Below are 16,355 nucleotides of genomic sequence, written 5' to 3'. Positions count from 1 at the left end.
AGTGAATTCAGCTCTATGCACTAGACGGAAATTAAGGAAAAAATCTGTAATTCAAAAGCCAAAATTTAATTTTGTGTATGCATTCCATTATATGTAGTAGATCACTGAACATAATCTACCTTTATTTGCACATAAACTGTGTGAAGCCATTGTAGAATATACAAAATACGGGTGGGCAATTTAAGGGATTTTTCAAAAAACTTTGACTATTATCAATTTCAGTATTACATACTGACTTTGGAATCTAGCCCCTGCGTAAGGTACAGCCCCCCCCGTACTACGTGTGCACTCCTCGTCAAAGGGAATTCCTCACTAAATCCCTTGAAGAAGAAGACTGAAGAGCCTTTCCTATAAATATACTTAGAAACAATTTTCTTCTACACCAATGGGGTCAAACATATGTGTTTTTCTTGATTTGGTTTTTTCTGCTTACAATGCATCTTGGATTTCTTTCCAGGTCGGTATATCTGAATCTCTCTCATTCTTTTTGATGGCTGGGTTTCATTCCATGGGATGGATATACTATACTTGTTAAAGTGGCCACAATTGATAGACACTGGTTACTATAAACAATGCTGTTGTAAATATCATCATGTGTATGTTTCTGTGCACAGGTGTATTTATATAAGACAGATTCTGATAATTAGGATTTCTAGGTCAAAGATGTTTGTGTTTTGATAAATTCAGCCAAATTGCTCTCTTAACTTAAGGTTATTCCGTTTAAACTCCTGTCAAGATATGAGAATACTTGTTTCCAATGCTGTTTGCCAACTCTGGAGATTATCTATATATTTTATTTTTGGCCATGTGATGGCCGAAAAATGATAGTCTGATTTTTTTTTTTTCTGAGGAAGATTTGCTTTCAGATAATATCTGCTGCCAATCCTCCTCTTTTTTTTAGATTGAGGAAGATTAGCCCTGAGCTAACATCTGTGCCAATCCTCCTCTACTTTTTTGTGCCTGGGACACCTCCACAGCGTGGCTTGTGAGTGGAGTAGATGTGCGTCCAGGATCCAAACCCACGAACCCAGGCCACAGAGGCAGAGCATGCGGAACTTTAACCACTTGGGCCATGGGGCTGGGCCTGATAATCTGATTTTTAAATTTAACGTTTTCCAGTTTATAAACTTCTTCATATGTATATTTGTCACTTGTGTATCTTTTCCTTTGATTTGCTTATTCATATCTTTGGCAGTTTTCCCACTGAGTTCTCTTTTTATTAAGGATTTTATGAAATTATTGTGTATGGGTCAATTCTTTGCCAGTTGTGTATGTAGTGATATATTCTCCCAGTCTGTTCACTGCCTTTATCTTTGCTTAAAATATATTTTGCCCTCTGGAAGTTCTGACTTTTATTGTCAGTCTTTTCTTAAAGGACTCCTGCGTTTTATATCTCGCTTGGGAAAGAACTTCCTTACTCCCCCATTATACAGTTCCACAGCCCCGTCACGAAGTGAAATAAAGAGGCAGAACTTAACTGTATCATTGCATGTGAGGAAAGGAACATATCATCGTATTGAGTGGCTTAATGTGTGCTGATTTTATTCTTTTTGTACAAAGTATTTTATGTATTTTTCCATTAGGTTATTATCTCCTTGTCTAATATCTGGATGATCAGCTTTATGCAATTGACTTACAGGCACAAGAGCTTTATCGAAAATGCATTTCAGTTCAAGAAGAATGGAAACAGTTTCACCATCTCTGTTACTGGGAGCTGATGTGGATTCATATGTTCCAACAAAACTGGATGGAGGCATATTACTATTCAGATCTACTTTGCAAAGAGAGTAAATGGTCCAAGGTAAAGTGCAGTGCTCGCATTGATGTTGGGCTGTTTGCTGATGAGTGTCCAGGATGATTTTCATTTAGGACTGTCTGTTCAGTAGTTTCACACGGACACTGTTTTCTCAGCTAGGGATCTGTCAAAGGAGGAGCTATGCATGAGGTACCTGCTGTTTATAAGCACTGTCCTCAGCTGTACGTGCTTTCAAAGCCATCCAAAGGGTCCTTTCGACAAAGAGGCTTTACCTCTGAAGATTAACTGCACTTATATTTAAAAGTTACTAAATATCAATAATCTTGGTAATTTTTTGTAGACATTCCCGTGCCCTGATGACAAGGCTTTTCATAATAATCAAAATTAATTCTGATCCATTTGTGAGAAGTTGGGAGAAATGAGATAGTCATCTCTTGTTCATTCTGTCCACTTTCTCACCCATGAACGCTATAGCTGTATAAAGGAAAATGATCAAAATTAACTGAAAAGTGTTGCTCTCCTTTGGAGTAAGCAATATAAGACTTTATTTCCTTTTATTTCTCTGATGCCTCTTAAGTATTAGATCTGGAAGGTCATTCCTGATTTGCAGAGTGGAAATGCCATGTACCTGGGGATGTTCTATAATTACTTGCTTTTCTTCTTTTCTTCAAGGCAACGTATGTGTTCTTGAAAGCTGCAATTTTGAGTATGCTTCCGGAGGAAGAGGTGGTAGCAACTAAAGAGAATATAGTAACTTTATTCAGGTGAGCAAGACACTATTTCTGTAACAAACATCCTGAATGTATAGAGGAGCACACAGATACGTTTTCTTTATCTTTCCTTTAGTGCTTTCCCATGCTTCACCTTCATATCTTTATTTAATTTCTACTCATTTGATACAGGAAACCTTAACAAATATATTTTCCTAAGAGTCAAAATGTCATCCTTTTAACAAGACGACAGATTTTGCAGATATGCTGGTGTGATTGGGAATGTGGAGAACATACTATTTTTTGTTTTGTTATTGAGGCTGTGCTACTGCATTTTGAACACAGTTTCCTAAAACAGTATAGTTGGCAAAAGTTATTAACTATTGCTGTAAATAGAAGGTATTCTGTGATCAGATAAACTTAGGAAACAGTGTATGATGTATCCTTAGTTTTCATTAGTGTGTCAAAGATCCTGAGAAGCTCTGCTTTGATGTAATCCGTTTAACTTTGTTTAGACCAGTATCCATCCATCCATCCATCTATCCGTCTGGAACCTTCCTGTTGAACACTTACTGTGTGAAGGGTACTGTGTTAGATGCTGAATAAACAGGTATTGCTCATGTCCTTGTAGAGTTTATAATCTTGTAGTGGAACCAAATACCAATGAAATAATTACACAAATAATATATGTCCGATTTTTCCTCCTATTTCTCTCACCATTCCTTTTTAGCATCTTTGTAAGCTCATCCTAGTTTATCCAGCTGTAAAATGTTGATGCTTTTTATTTCAAGGGTCAGTCTTAGAGACTTAAGAAATCTCAACTAAGCCAACTTTAAATTGCAAGTTCAGACTTCATGACTGAGCTCCACACCCTTATGTCCAGCTCCCGTTTGCCACCTTCACTTGGATATGTCAAAGTGTTTTAAACTCACCAAGTCCAGTCTTCCCTAGCAAAACTAGTGTTCTTCCCTACATTTTATATATGTAGGTCAGAGGAAAAGAAAGGTCAGGGATGACTTAAAATGTTTCCCACAGAACAGAGTATTGCATTTTTAAAAAGGACAAAGTATGTATTTAGTGACACAGAGATCGCTGATAACCCCAGCAGGAGCTAATAAGGTAATAGAATGGAGGTGGCAACCAGACTGGAGTTGGCTGAAGAGTGAGTGAGATACAAATAAATGAAGAGAGTTGAGTGTAAATTCTTCGCTGGAACTTTGACTATGAAGGGGAAAGAGAGAGAGAGAGAGACAGTCAGTTGGAGGGAGATGATAGTATTATCATAGAATATTTTAATGGGAGAGAGCTGAGCATTCTCAAAAACCACTGGGAAGGATGCAGTGGAGGAAGAGAAGTTGCACATACAAGCAAGAAATGGGATGAGTGATATTTGTAAGGTTCCTGGGAAGGCAGGGGGAGATCGAATCCAAAGCAGTGATGGCAAGATTGGCTTGATCTAGAAGGAGGACCAGGTCCTCCATTGTATCGGAAGGGAGTACATACAGAATACGTGCAGAGGTAGGCAGCTTGTGTGTGGTAGTATGAGATGAAGGACTTCCTACCTGATAACTTCTTTTTCTTTATGACATAGGACGCAGGGTCATCTGTTGAGGATGAAAGAGAAGGGAGGGGGCTGGAGGTCTAAGGAAGGTAGAGAATGTTTGAACTCATTATTGCAGAGTGGCACAGGGAGGTGATGAGAGAAATATAGTTGGGGGAATAGCAGGCAATGTGAGGGCCCATTCGAGGTTGGTGCTGATGAATTTACAGTGATACCAATCTGCTCTCAGTGCAGGTGTGGGGAAGATGGATACTGAGCTTCATCCAGATGAGCGCCATGACTGGGCAGTGGGCAAGGGAGTTAGGGCATGGGCCAGAGTGTGCAGAAGTAAATGACAGGGCAATCTAAGTAGGAATATGGAGGGACAAGGAGGAAGAAGGAGACTGCTGGATTGGAAGAAAGTGAAAGAGCAAGTGGACTGAAAGTCTTGCTAGAACAATCCAGTTAGAAAGAGGAGAATGGTGTTCAAGGGTGGTGTGCTTGAATTTGTGCTTTGAGCTGGAAAAGTTACAGGTGAGGAAGTGGGCTAGGCTATGACTGGGGGCCAGTGGCTGCGGTAGACAGGAGGAGACTCTGTGATCTTTAAATCGTAAGGTTTCATATCCAGTGCATGCTTCTGACCCCTCCCCACAGCCCCCACCTCACGTTCCCACTGCGTCTTCCACTGATGTTAGTGAACGCCAAATGATGGGCATTCAGGCTTAAAATCCGTATCCCCAAATTGTGCTCAGAAATAACCTAACACAAGCTCGTCCTCATATTGGAGTATTTTTTTTCTCTTATTTCCTCTTATTCTTTCTTTCAGTGATGTAATTGGATATTTCCATGAATTCCCTCTTGCAACCTGTTTGCATTTACAAAATTATATGTAAGAAAGTGCTCCAGGAGTGTGCAGTCTCCCCATCATACTCTCATTTTTATGTACTTGTGAATTTCATCATTGGACTTCCTTAGAATTTTGAGAGGAAGTTTGTAAACATGGTGCATGTCCTTAACTGATTACTTTGAAAATCACCTATGCTTGGGCAACATCTTCTCAAATCATCCTTTAATTGATGGCTGTCTTTTAAGCCACATTATTTTATAGATCTGTGTCATTCTGACAGGTAGGAATAGGAAATATACAATATACTCTCTTCCATCTCTCTGAGTTAGCACAATGTAAGTAGTTAGTTTGAACTCTTTCCTGCTTATTTATGGAAATTGCCAATTTTATATCCAGATTGCCTGGACTGTGTCGGTTAAGATATTAGCCTAGTTGGGTAGAAAGACATATGTGTCAATCAGGGATGCTCAAACTTGAGTTTGTATCTGCATCACCTGTAGGACTCATTAAAATCTGCGTTGCTGGCCCCAGCCTGGGAGTTGCTGCTTCCATAGGTCTGGGATGGAGCCCGAAAGTCTGGTTTGGAACAGGGTTCCGGGTGCTGCTGATGCTGCTGGTCTGGGGAGCGCAGCGTGATAACCACAGGTGTGAATAGTGTCTGTGTTCTAATGGCCTGTCCCTGGGGCTGGGGCTGGGGCTCTTCACAGACAGGTGGACAGCTTGAAGCAGAGAATTGCTGGGAAGTCCATCCCTACCGAGAAGTTTGCTGTGAGGAAGTCTCGCCGATACTCCCCCTCGTTGCCTGCACCTGTGAAGCTCATCTTGCCTGCCCTGGTATCAGCCTTTATTTTATTTACTGTTTGCATTCCAGAAATAAAATTGTTCACAGCGGCAGGGAGAATATCTAACTTTTGTTGTGAAGTTTAGCTCAATTAAAAACCATTGTAAGTGTTTTTTGTTAGGTGAACATTTATAAATAAATTCTTAATAATTCAATAATAAAATTATAGCTAATATTTTTTGACTAGTTGGTATGTTTCAGCATTATGATAAAGGCTATTTAAAAAAATATATCAAGCCAGCCCGGATGGCCTAGGAGTTAAAGTTTGGTGCTCTCACCACTTTGGTGGCTCAGGTTCATTTCCTGGTTGTGGAACCACACCACCCATCTGTCATTTGCCATGCTGTGGCAGCAGCTCACGTAGAGAAACTAGACAGACTTGCAACTAGGCTAGCGAACCATGTACTGGGGCTTTGGGGAGAAAAAATATATATGTATCATTTAATTCTTACAGTAACTCTCTGAGGGTAGTTTCTCTTTGTAGTCCCATTTAACAGATAAGGACATTCGGGCAGAGAGAGGTGAGTTGACTGAAGTGGTTTAGTTAATTATAATGCAAGCCACCTATGTAATTTTACCTTTTCTAGCAGCCACATTGAAAATTAAAAGGTAGAAAATTAAAAAGGAAAAGGAAACATGAAAATCATTTTAAGACTATATTTTGTTTAACCCAGTATATGCACAATTTATCATTTGAACATGTAATCAATAAAAAAATGAGATGTTTCACATTTGTTTATATGATACTAATTCCTTGACATCTGGTGTGTGCTTGACTCTTGGGGCACATCTTGGGTTGGCCACGTTTCTGGTGCTCAGGAGCCTTAAGCGGCTGGTGGCTGCTGTGTTTGACAGAGCAATGCTGGCATTCACATTCTTAGTCCATTTAGGCTAGACTTCATGAAAAGCATAATTTGAACTTAAATTTTCTTCATGAAGACTTCTTTAAAAAGTACTGAATATATCAAATTACTGTGGCTCTTCAGGGCTTTACTTTTGCATAGGTAGTCAGGTAGCACAGGAAGCCCATTTAGTGCAAGCTGACGTCTCCACTCCTCCTTTGAGGTTTCCTGGGTTTTTTTTGTATCCCAGAGTTTATTCAATTCTTCCCCCTTGATGGTTATTTAGTTGTTTCCAGTTTTTACTATTACAAACATGCTACAATAAAAATTCTTTATATTCCTCCTTTTGTACATGGGCATATAATTCTCTGGGACCATTAAAATGGGATTCCTGGTTAAAGGATATACACATTTAATACTTTGACATCACCAAATTGCCCTCCAAAAAGACTGTCGCAACTTAAACTTCTACCAACAGTGTAGACATTTATTATTTTAACTTGCATTTCCTTATTGGTGTGGTTGAACATTCTTTTCATGTGCTTGCTTATTCATTTTTATGTCTTCTCTTGTGGATTGTTGTTTATATACTTTCCTGATTTTTCATCAAGTTGCTCATTGTTTTATTACTGACTTGTAGAAGCTCTTTATATATTCTACGAGAAAGAAAACTGCAGCTCCTAACAGGTGTCAGATAGCAGCTAGCCTGTGCCTAGTATGTAGGTCCAGGTGTTACCTGCTTAAGATAAACAATCTCAAAGAATACCACCATCAGACCAGGTTATTCTGTGCCTGTGAGGAACAAGACAAAAACGTGACCACACTGTAGTCATATCTGAGCACAGATAAAAACAAGAACAGCGGGCAAATCACAAAAATGACCGGATATCCCCTGTCCCAGCTAATGTAGGGGCCTGCTGCTGTTTTACCACTTACAGCTTTTAGCTCCATTCCTGATTCATTTCTCTGTCAAGTGATTTGCACTGGGAAATTTCCTCTTCCTGGGTCACAGAACTTTCCTGAAAATTTTCTGGAACGTCATAGTCCTTTCTCTGCCCTAGAACTTAGTGCTAGTGTGTACATAACTATATTTTGCTTTGGTTATTAAGAGTCCTGAGGAAGGTTAACTCACTGCACTTATTTTTCCAGTAGAATTGGCTTGAATTCGTGGTAACTAGGAATTTTACCAAAATCCTATTTTTCATAAAAATCTCAGATATGAAGATAAAATATATTCCTTCTTCTGATAGAATATATTCCATCAATAAAAACAAAATTTTAAAAATCATCGATTAAAATAAATATTCCATTAATTATTGAATTGAGCTCTTACACCATGACCAAGAAGAAACTGTTAGATATAAAAGAAGTAGAGTGTTGTGATCTTAGTTTTCAGCGCCAGAAAGTAAACATGACTTTGTTGCCACTTTGCTCGAATGTATTTTCCTCATTTCCACCGCTTCCCTGTAAGAGGCTGTTCAAACAATACCTTTACCATATTTTAAAATTCATTTATTTCCAAGAAGATAGGAATTACCCTGCTTATTTCGTGCCTTTCAAGATATGAACTGCACTACCGGGAAGATTAGAAAAATATTTTCAGGCAAGAGCACATTTGCTTTTGGTGCAAAAAAACTTCTCATCTGTTAGCCTATTAAATGTAATTTGCAATGAGAAATCATTAGTTTACATTTTCAGGGGCTGTCATTTAGCCATATGGCCTTTAAGTGAATGTATTTCCTGCATTTTGGAATGCGTTACTGGACTGTCACATGTTTTTAACGGTATAAAGGAACCTGAGCCCAGTAAAATATTTCCTATGTTCATTTCCAGTGATGTCCTTGGAAATATTTTATGTAAACAATTGGCAGATATTTTTAAATGTTTCCCTTTACTTAAAAATAACAACAAAAATCCATGTTAAATAGAATTGTTCGCAGTACCAGTTTAAAATATTATATTTATTTCTGTATCTGTAATTTGTTACCTTCCAAAGGACTGAATACCAGTAGGTGCTTAATAAACACTTGTTAAATGAATGAGTAAATTAATTTTGCAGTGAAAACATAATATACTATATATTGAATTACTTCACAGTTTAAAAGGCGAAAGGCCTATAATAAAATGAGAAAAGGGGAAATTGTATCACTAATTGCCAAATGAGGAAAGCTGAGGAAAATGATCTCTAAATGTTGTCTTGAGTTCCCTAGCAACCAAGGCAAAACATGCATACATAGTTTCGTTGTTGTGAAGGACGCTGAATAACCTCACATAATTGCCAATGGTTTTTTATTCTTCCTCATTAGGAAATGATGTATGTGTGGAATGGTTTTCCAATAGTGAGCAAAAGAAAAGACCTTTCTGAAAATCTGTTGGTAACTGTCGAAAAGGCTGAGGCAGCTTTACAAAATGAAAGTAAGTATGGAAAGTTAAAGCCTGGGAGTCTTAACCATTACCACTTAATAATACAATTAATTTCCAATTTCTGTGTATTCCATCCTAGCCTTATTTTTATAGTTACAATCATAGTATACCTGGACATACACTAGCCTGTTTCTTTTCATTTAACATATCATAAATTTTTCTTTATTGAGGTATAATTGACATATAACATTATTAGTTTCAGGTGTATAACAGAAGGGTTTAATATTTGTATACACTGTGAAATGATTGCAACAATAAGTCCAGTTCACATTTGTCACTGTACTTAGTTGCAAAAATTTTTTCTTGTTATGAGAACTTTTAAGATCTACTCTCTTAGCAACTTTTAAATATGCAGTACAGTATTATTAACTATAGTCACCATGCTGTACATTGTTAGATCCTCATGACTTATTTCTTTTATAACCAGAAGTTTGTACCGTTTGACCTCCTTCACCCGTTTCACCCTACCCCCACTCCATGTCGTTGGCAATTACAAATCTGTTCTCTGTATCTATGATGAGCTTGGTTTCTTTTTTTCTTAGATTCCACATCTATGTGAGATCATATGGTATTTGTCTTTCTCTGTCTGACTTATTTCACTTAGCATAATACCCTCAAGGTTCATCCATGTTACTGCAAATGGTAAGATTTCATTCGTTGTGTGGCTGAATAATATTCATTGTGTATGTATACCACATTTTCTCATCCATTCATCCATAGATGGACACTTTGGTTGTTTCCATATCTTGGCTCTTGTAAGCAGTGCTGCAGTGAACATGGGACTGCTTATATCTCTTTGAGTTAGTGTTTTTGTTTTCTTCAGATAAATAACCAACAGTGGAATTGCTGGATCATATGGTAGTTTTATTTTTATCATCAACTTTTTAATTGTTGCTAAATAGTTGTTTAATAATTTCAAAAGTTTCATAGCACGCCACAGAGCTAATCTAACATAATTCAATCAACTCTTTCAGTATTGTTGGGCGTTTAGGCTGCTTTCCATATTTAAAATAATTCTAGCTTTAAAATGCCGTCAATAAGGAGAAGTAATAAAAAAGAATGAAAGCTGAATCAGTGGGCTTTCTGCTAACAAGGTAAAAGTTCCGGGCTACATAGCTAAGAATCCAATAGAACAAGGAGCAGTGCTGTTTTGAGGGCACAGATCCCCACCCCCCCATCAGCCATCTTGCGAATACAAACCGGTGGTCATAGGGAGAGCAGGTGAGTGAATATTCTACTCTACTATTGAAAAACAGTCACATGCAAAGGGTGAGCCATATCACCTTCCCATCTAAAAGGGAGTATTTTTGCAAAAAATCATTGTTCCCTTTCTCTTCTTTTTCCTCCCCCTTTTATAGAAAAGTTGTAACACTTCAGCCCCTTATGAGCTGGAGGTTGGGTATAGAAGCCAAAATATTGAGGTATTCATCTTCACAGGCTGATAATTCGCTTTGGTTTCTGGGCACCAGGGACACAAGCGGATGAGGAGGCTCACGAAACTGGGACGGAAAAGTGGAATCTAAAGTTAATATTTAACAAAGCACCAAAGGAGCGTATGTATAAGTATGGACTACAGACTCACTCTATGGCCATTTCAGACGTTATGTGTTGTTCTAGATGTGCCATCACTAACATATTTTCTACATAGTTTTTATTAGTATAGAGTTGTGATAAACTTCCTTACTATTTTTGGAAATAATTGTGTCTTTTTAATTTTTAATTGTGAGATGCACATAGCATCAGATTTACCATGTTAACCATTTTTAACGGTACGGTTCACTAGTAGGTATATTCACATGGTTGTGTAACCAGTCTCCAGAACTTGTTCACACCCATTAAGCAATAATTCCCCATTTCCCCCTGCCCCAGTCCCTGTAGTATTTCATTGGATGTATATAGTACCACATTTTGTTTATCCATTCCTCCACCCACGGACATTTGGGTTGTTTCCACCTTTTGGCTATTTTGAATAATACGTCTTTGAACATGAGTATACAAATATTTTTTTGAGACCCTGCTTTCAATTCTTTTAGATATATGCCCATAAGTGGAATTGCTGGATCATATGGCATTTCTATTTTTAATTTTTGGAGCAAGTGCCATACTGTTTTCTACAGTGGCTGTACCATTTTACATTCCCACCCACTGTACACAAGGGTCCAATTTCTCCACATCCTTGTCAACACTTGTAATTTTCTGGGTTTGCTTATTTGTTTGTTTGTTTTTGGTAAGAGCTATCCTAATGGATATGAGGTTATTTTTATTATTTTTAATGTGAAATAATTTCAAAAAGGAAAACTATTTCATTTTGAGTGGAAAATCAACACAAAGTCACATCATTTTGAAAGTTAAATTAAAAGAAACTCCATGAAAGTTCACCTTAAAAATGAGATTTCACAGAATGCAATTCTGTAAAATCCATTTGGGCTTTTGAACAAATTTACTAGTATTCATTTTTTTTCAACTAATTTGGCCAGTTTTCATTAATTTGCTCATTTTAACATACAGGTTTTCCATATTAGATATAAAATTATGATAGGTAGAAAAAGCATCGTTCCTGCCATTAATGGAATTATCTATAATTAAAACCCACATATCCACAAGTTAAATGGAAAAATGATTGTTTTAAAATAAGTGCATTTGTAAAAACTAGGAAGTAAGGGAAAACTTCTTTTTATTAAGTGAAAACATAGACTATTTTTTTCTCTAGAAAAGTAGGCCAGCTTGCTTCTGTTTTCCTTCAGAGATAAGGGTTTTGGTTCAGTAGAATAAATTCTGATGTTTGAATATGCATCCTTTGTAGTATAGACGAATATGTACCACCAGAGGGTGGGGTCTTTGTATGTTACGAAGTCCTGAAGGACCACTGGGTTTTTTCTATTTGTGCAGGCTCTTCACTCCCTAACCCTAAATTTATTTTGCTCCTCTGTTGGTTAGGGGAAGAAATTAAAGCAGTAATATGTGTATTAGACTGTGTAGGTAGAATGCAATAGAGGTTTAGAAAACCAGGCCTCTCCCTCCATCCTCTTTCCTCTTTTAATGACATGTTGAGATGAGAGGCTTTAGAGATCCTCCAGCAGGGCTGAGGGAAGCTCCGACAGACACGCCATACTTCTTACAACTCTGTCTTTGTCTATCTTCTTCTTGGTAAAAAAAAAAAAAAAAAAAAAAATTGGTTTCTTTTCTGAAGATCACCTTTGCCAGATGTTGTACATGAAATTTATGATGCTCTCTTCCAGGTCTGTTGTTTTATGTAGGAAGATTAACTGATTCCCCCTCCACACCACCCCCTTTCCCCCTCTCATGACCTTTTAATAATTAAGCTCCTATCTTTCTGAGTCAGGGAAAAAAATCCAAAATTGGGAAATGGAGTGAGTTTGTAACCCTGAGGTGTCTTCAGGCTCCACCCTAACCCCCTCCCCTCCCACTGTTACGGGGAATTGAATGTGGTTTTGCTTCTACCTTTGACAGGTGTCTCTAAAGTAAAAGATGGTCATGGATACAATTGGTGTTCTGCTCTGACAGTGCCGTAGTTTTGAAAGACTGACCACAGATACAAAAGGAGGATACTGTTTAAAGAGAGAAAAACGCTTGCTAGTATGCCTGGAGTCAGTGTTTGCTATTAACTCCATCAATGTTTCATTTGAAGTCTAACAAAATTTAGCACTATCCAGAAGTTGGTACAGAAATTCCTCTCTATTTGTTGCCATTAATTTGCTTGATGCAATTATATAGCAAACATAATCAGAGTCACATAAAGAGGAAAGTGTTACTTCCTTTTTGGCTTTTCACTTTCTAAATCTATTTTCAAATTTTTCTTTTGTTGCATTTGAACTAGCTTCTCAAAAGTTCAGTGGAGATATTTGTGTGGTTTAGGCCTTAAACTTGCTTTTTCTTCAGCCTACCCTCTGTTTTATTATTAAGTTCAGCAGATCTTTGGAGATGAAAAAATGTGCTCTGGTAGCATTATCATGTAATTTTCTTGGAATGTAAAATGGAAACTCTCTGATGAAATGTTCACCCACGCACTCACTCATGAGGTTGAGAATCATGATAAAGCTTTCATTTTTTAAGGGAAAATAATCATCTGAGAAAGTACTCTGTGGTCTGAGGGAATAAGGGTTTTACTTTTAAGGTTTTTGGAGGAATGAGGTGCTTTTGAACCCATTTTCCGTATCCCTAACTCGTGATCTAAATAAAGCTAAGTGTGGCTTTATTGGTACTTTAACCTTCCATCGTGTTGTGTCTATTCCTCAGCAAAATTGTTCACTGAGCACCAGAATGTTGTGATAACACAAACTGTCATAAGATGCATAGAGTGATGCTAAAATGATGCTAAAAACTAGTATCCAGTACGGACCTTCAGGTTTTGGTTCTAGGCCTGGGAAGATATTGTTCTTGGATGTATACTTCAATCAGCATCCGTGATAAGATTTTTTGGTAGAAAAATGGTCCTTAAGTGTTAGGAAAGGTAATGTGGTATTATCTGTGATTTTCTTGGTAAATGACCTATCAGAGCTTGGAAGTGAGATGTGAATATCAGCTATTTTCAGCACCTAGTTGTAAAGTGACCCCCTTCTAGTTGGTTAAGTATCATCATTAACCTCCCATATATAAGCAATTTACCGGCTAAAGCACCAGCCTGTGTTCACGGTGAGTTCTGAGGTTTGTACCGAAAGCAGGAGGATTCCAATAAGAGGGACCCCCAGGGCCTCATTAGTTTGGTTTATTTCCCCCCTCCTCGCTTTGTCACAGCCTGAGATGTATAAATTATCAGTCTGTCTTGCAACGCTGCCTTAGTTGCACGGAACTTGCAAAAAACCCCAAATTTAAAAGTGGTAGGTGTGAGATGGCTACCTTTGTCACATAGATGTCACACATCATATGGTTCCTTCTGTTAAATACTCTACAGCCCTGGGCTGAAAGGGCAAAAAGTGATGAAAGAAAAACCTCCCATTAGTCTCAAGCAGTTAGAAGTTTGTGAGGATTTTAGGTACCTCGCATGTCCTTCGGAACCATTTTGTCTAATTTTATGATATAATTTCTCTCCAAAAGAACATAACCGGGGAGAATTGATAAGTTGTAAACATAATGATCTGGGGAGGGTTTTCTGTGTCCTGAATTTTTAATCAGGAGGAAGCCATCTGCTTCCCCATATGGGAGTGTTATCCTCTCCAGCACGGAGCCAACACGGTTAGACGCCAGAACCACAGGAAGAGGCAGCCCTCATGCTCCTCGTGGCTTTCCCTTTTAGAGAGTTAATAAAGCTCGTACTTTATTTAGAGTTCAGATTTCCTATTGTTATATCTAAGGTCATGTAACTCAGAATAGGAGAGCCTGAAAAATTTTTTTAGGTGACTAGAGCGAACCCTTTAATAAAATGATGTATTAACGTGGTAAACTCAATATTTTAATTTAAAATATTTCCATTGTATTTCATTTAGCGAGGCATGGCAAATGCTAAAAATATTTTCCTTATTTTTAAAGGATCCCTCTGAACCCTAATCGCTCTTAGTTCTTCCTCTTAATTAGGAGTTTAAAAAGTCTTTTTCTTTTTGTGTGTGGTTTTTGTTTTGCGTGAAGCCTTGACTGACTACTCTGTGGATGACGAGTGTTTGGTGAAGCTGCTGAAAGGATGCTGCCTCAAGAACTTACAGCGGCCCATGCAAGCGGAACTGTGTTTCAATCATGTTGTCCAAAGGTAAAACCAGACATGGAAACCAACCTGAGTGTACCTTGTGACTTCTGGGGAATCGCTGTGAGGAGGAGATGCTTTTGTCTCCTGCTGCTAACCTTTGACTTGGTGTCACCAGAAAGAGAATCCAGTAGTCTTTTCTTATAATCTAAGTGGAACACGGCTTTATGCATTTCCACTTGGTGTTGAAAGGTGGCACATGAAAACTAAATTTATGGCCAGGCTATCAGGTGTCTGTCTAAACTCTGGCCATGATTACTGAACCTCTGACAGTTTTTCAATTCATGCATTTGTTTTTCCATTCATTTATTCCACAGATATCTGAGCACCCACTCTGTGCCAGAGACTGTGCTGGATCCTAGGCGTTCAGAGTTGAGTCAACAGACTGGCCATCACTGTGATAATAATTGGGCAGGGAGAAAAGACATGCGATGAACACAATAACTGTTTCTCTTTTGGCAAAGGGCATTTTTTCTGTATATAAATGAGGGTTTGTTCTGGTTTTCCCGATAGCATTATTGATGATATCCTGCTCCTTACTCAGTAGAGAGTTGAGTCAAAGTTCTGATGCCTGGCCCTCTTCTCTATATCTGGAGTCACAAATGAAAATATCTACAAGGGCCGGACAAGTAACCTTACTGAGTGACAGCAGGAGTAGGGATTGTGGGCACTGTAGATTGGGAAGATCGTGCGTTCTCTCTAAGGAATGCAGCCACTCCTTAGCTCTAAGTGATTATTGCTCTCTATGATGTAGGCCCAGTAGCAATAATCCCCACAATTTTTCATGAAAAGCCTGGAATGTAGATTTTATGTAAAATCTCCCGATTTTTAAATATTTGCTCAAAGTTTTCGATAACACTGTAAGCCGAGTAGATCACAGCCACACATCGCCAGTTGACATCCTCTGTTCCATATCATATGCCTTTCCACTCATGGCCACTGATCCCCTTCTTTCTACAGTATTTTATGAGAATGGAGGAGGACTGGTGTTCTTATAAGAAGAGGAAACAGACCATGTCTATTGTCCAAATAAGTAATATACTGTTTTTAGTAAACATGTTAAAGTATCCATTGAGTTCTATTTTATTGGTGTTTTTATAAGAATCAAAAGGATGACCCATTTGTGCGCTTTGTTGTGTTTATTGAACCTGTAGTGAATTGTTTGCTCCTGTGTTTTATAATTTGGATTGTGAGCTAACCTTCAGTGGGGTTTTATCTTGAGACGCCTATGAGGCTAGGATTGAGGAAAAGTGGTTTTGCTTTTATTTCTGCCAGGTGCCCCAAAGGCTTTTCCAGCCCTGGCCCACTTTCATGTTAATTTAATTGCTTACAGCAGGTTCTTGGATCATTTGGGCAATGTGAATTTGAATTGTATCTGTGTGCGGGCAGGCCTATTGGTTATTAATTTCCCAAGGAATGTGTTTTTCCTTCCCACCTGAAACACAGGCCAAGGAGCCGAGTGCCCTTGTCTTTGTCCTGTGCCAGGGGGTGTTTTTCTCTAATCCACTCTTTCTCTAATGGGATAGGGCCCCAGCTTTATATAGAGGTCTCAGCCCCAGCTCCCTGCTCTATCTGGGCTCAGGACCTCATCTCCTGGATGGCCAGTGACACACAGCCCTGGTCGATTCAGGCTGAAGCAGACTCCAGGACTGCTTTGGCATCATGCATACACTTAGAGACTGGCTTTTTTTTCTTTTCAG

The 16,355-nt window shown here is 38.3% G+C and overlaps 1 protein-coding gene across 17 annotated transcripts in view; it reads left to right on the top strand.

Annotated features, from left to right (window-relative positions):
• Positions 1–16,355, top strand: part of TTC39B (tetratricopeptide repeat domain 39B) — a 142,719-nt gene that overhangs the window by 115,147 nt on the left and 11,217 nt on the right. For 14 of the 17 annotated variants that reach the window (XM_070589721.1, XM_070589716.1, XM_070589711.1 and 11 more), the window contains 5 exons: positions 1,640–1,801; positions 2,429–2,520; positions 5,561–5,687; positions 8,843–8,951; positions 14,544–14,661. In XM_070589721.1, the coding sequence (XP_070445822.1) occupies positions 1,640–1,801; positions 2,429–2,520; positions 5,561–5,687; positions 8,843–8,951; positions 14,544–14,661 (608 nt within the window). Of the gene's footprint in view, positions 1–1,639; positions 1,802–2,428; positions 2,521–5,560; positions 5,688–8,842; positions 8,952–10,429; positions 12,127–14,543; positions 14,662–16,355 lie in introns of those variants that run through there. The other 3 variants (XM_070589723.1, XM_070589717.1, XM_070589722.1) reach the window with 1 other exon arrangement.

This window comes from Equus przewalskii, chromosome 22 (assembly GCF_037783145.1).
Source record: "Equus przewalskii isolate Varuska chromosome 22, EquPr2, whole genome shotgun sequence".
Taxonomy (NCBI): Eukaryota; Metazoa; Chordata; class Mammalia; order Perissodactyla; family Equidae; genus Equus; species Equus przewalskii.
The sequence above is the reverse complement of the archived record's forward strand: the minus strand, read 5'-3'. Positions and strand labels throughout refer to the sequence as shown.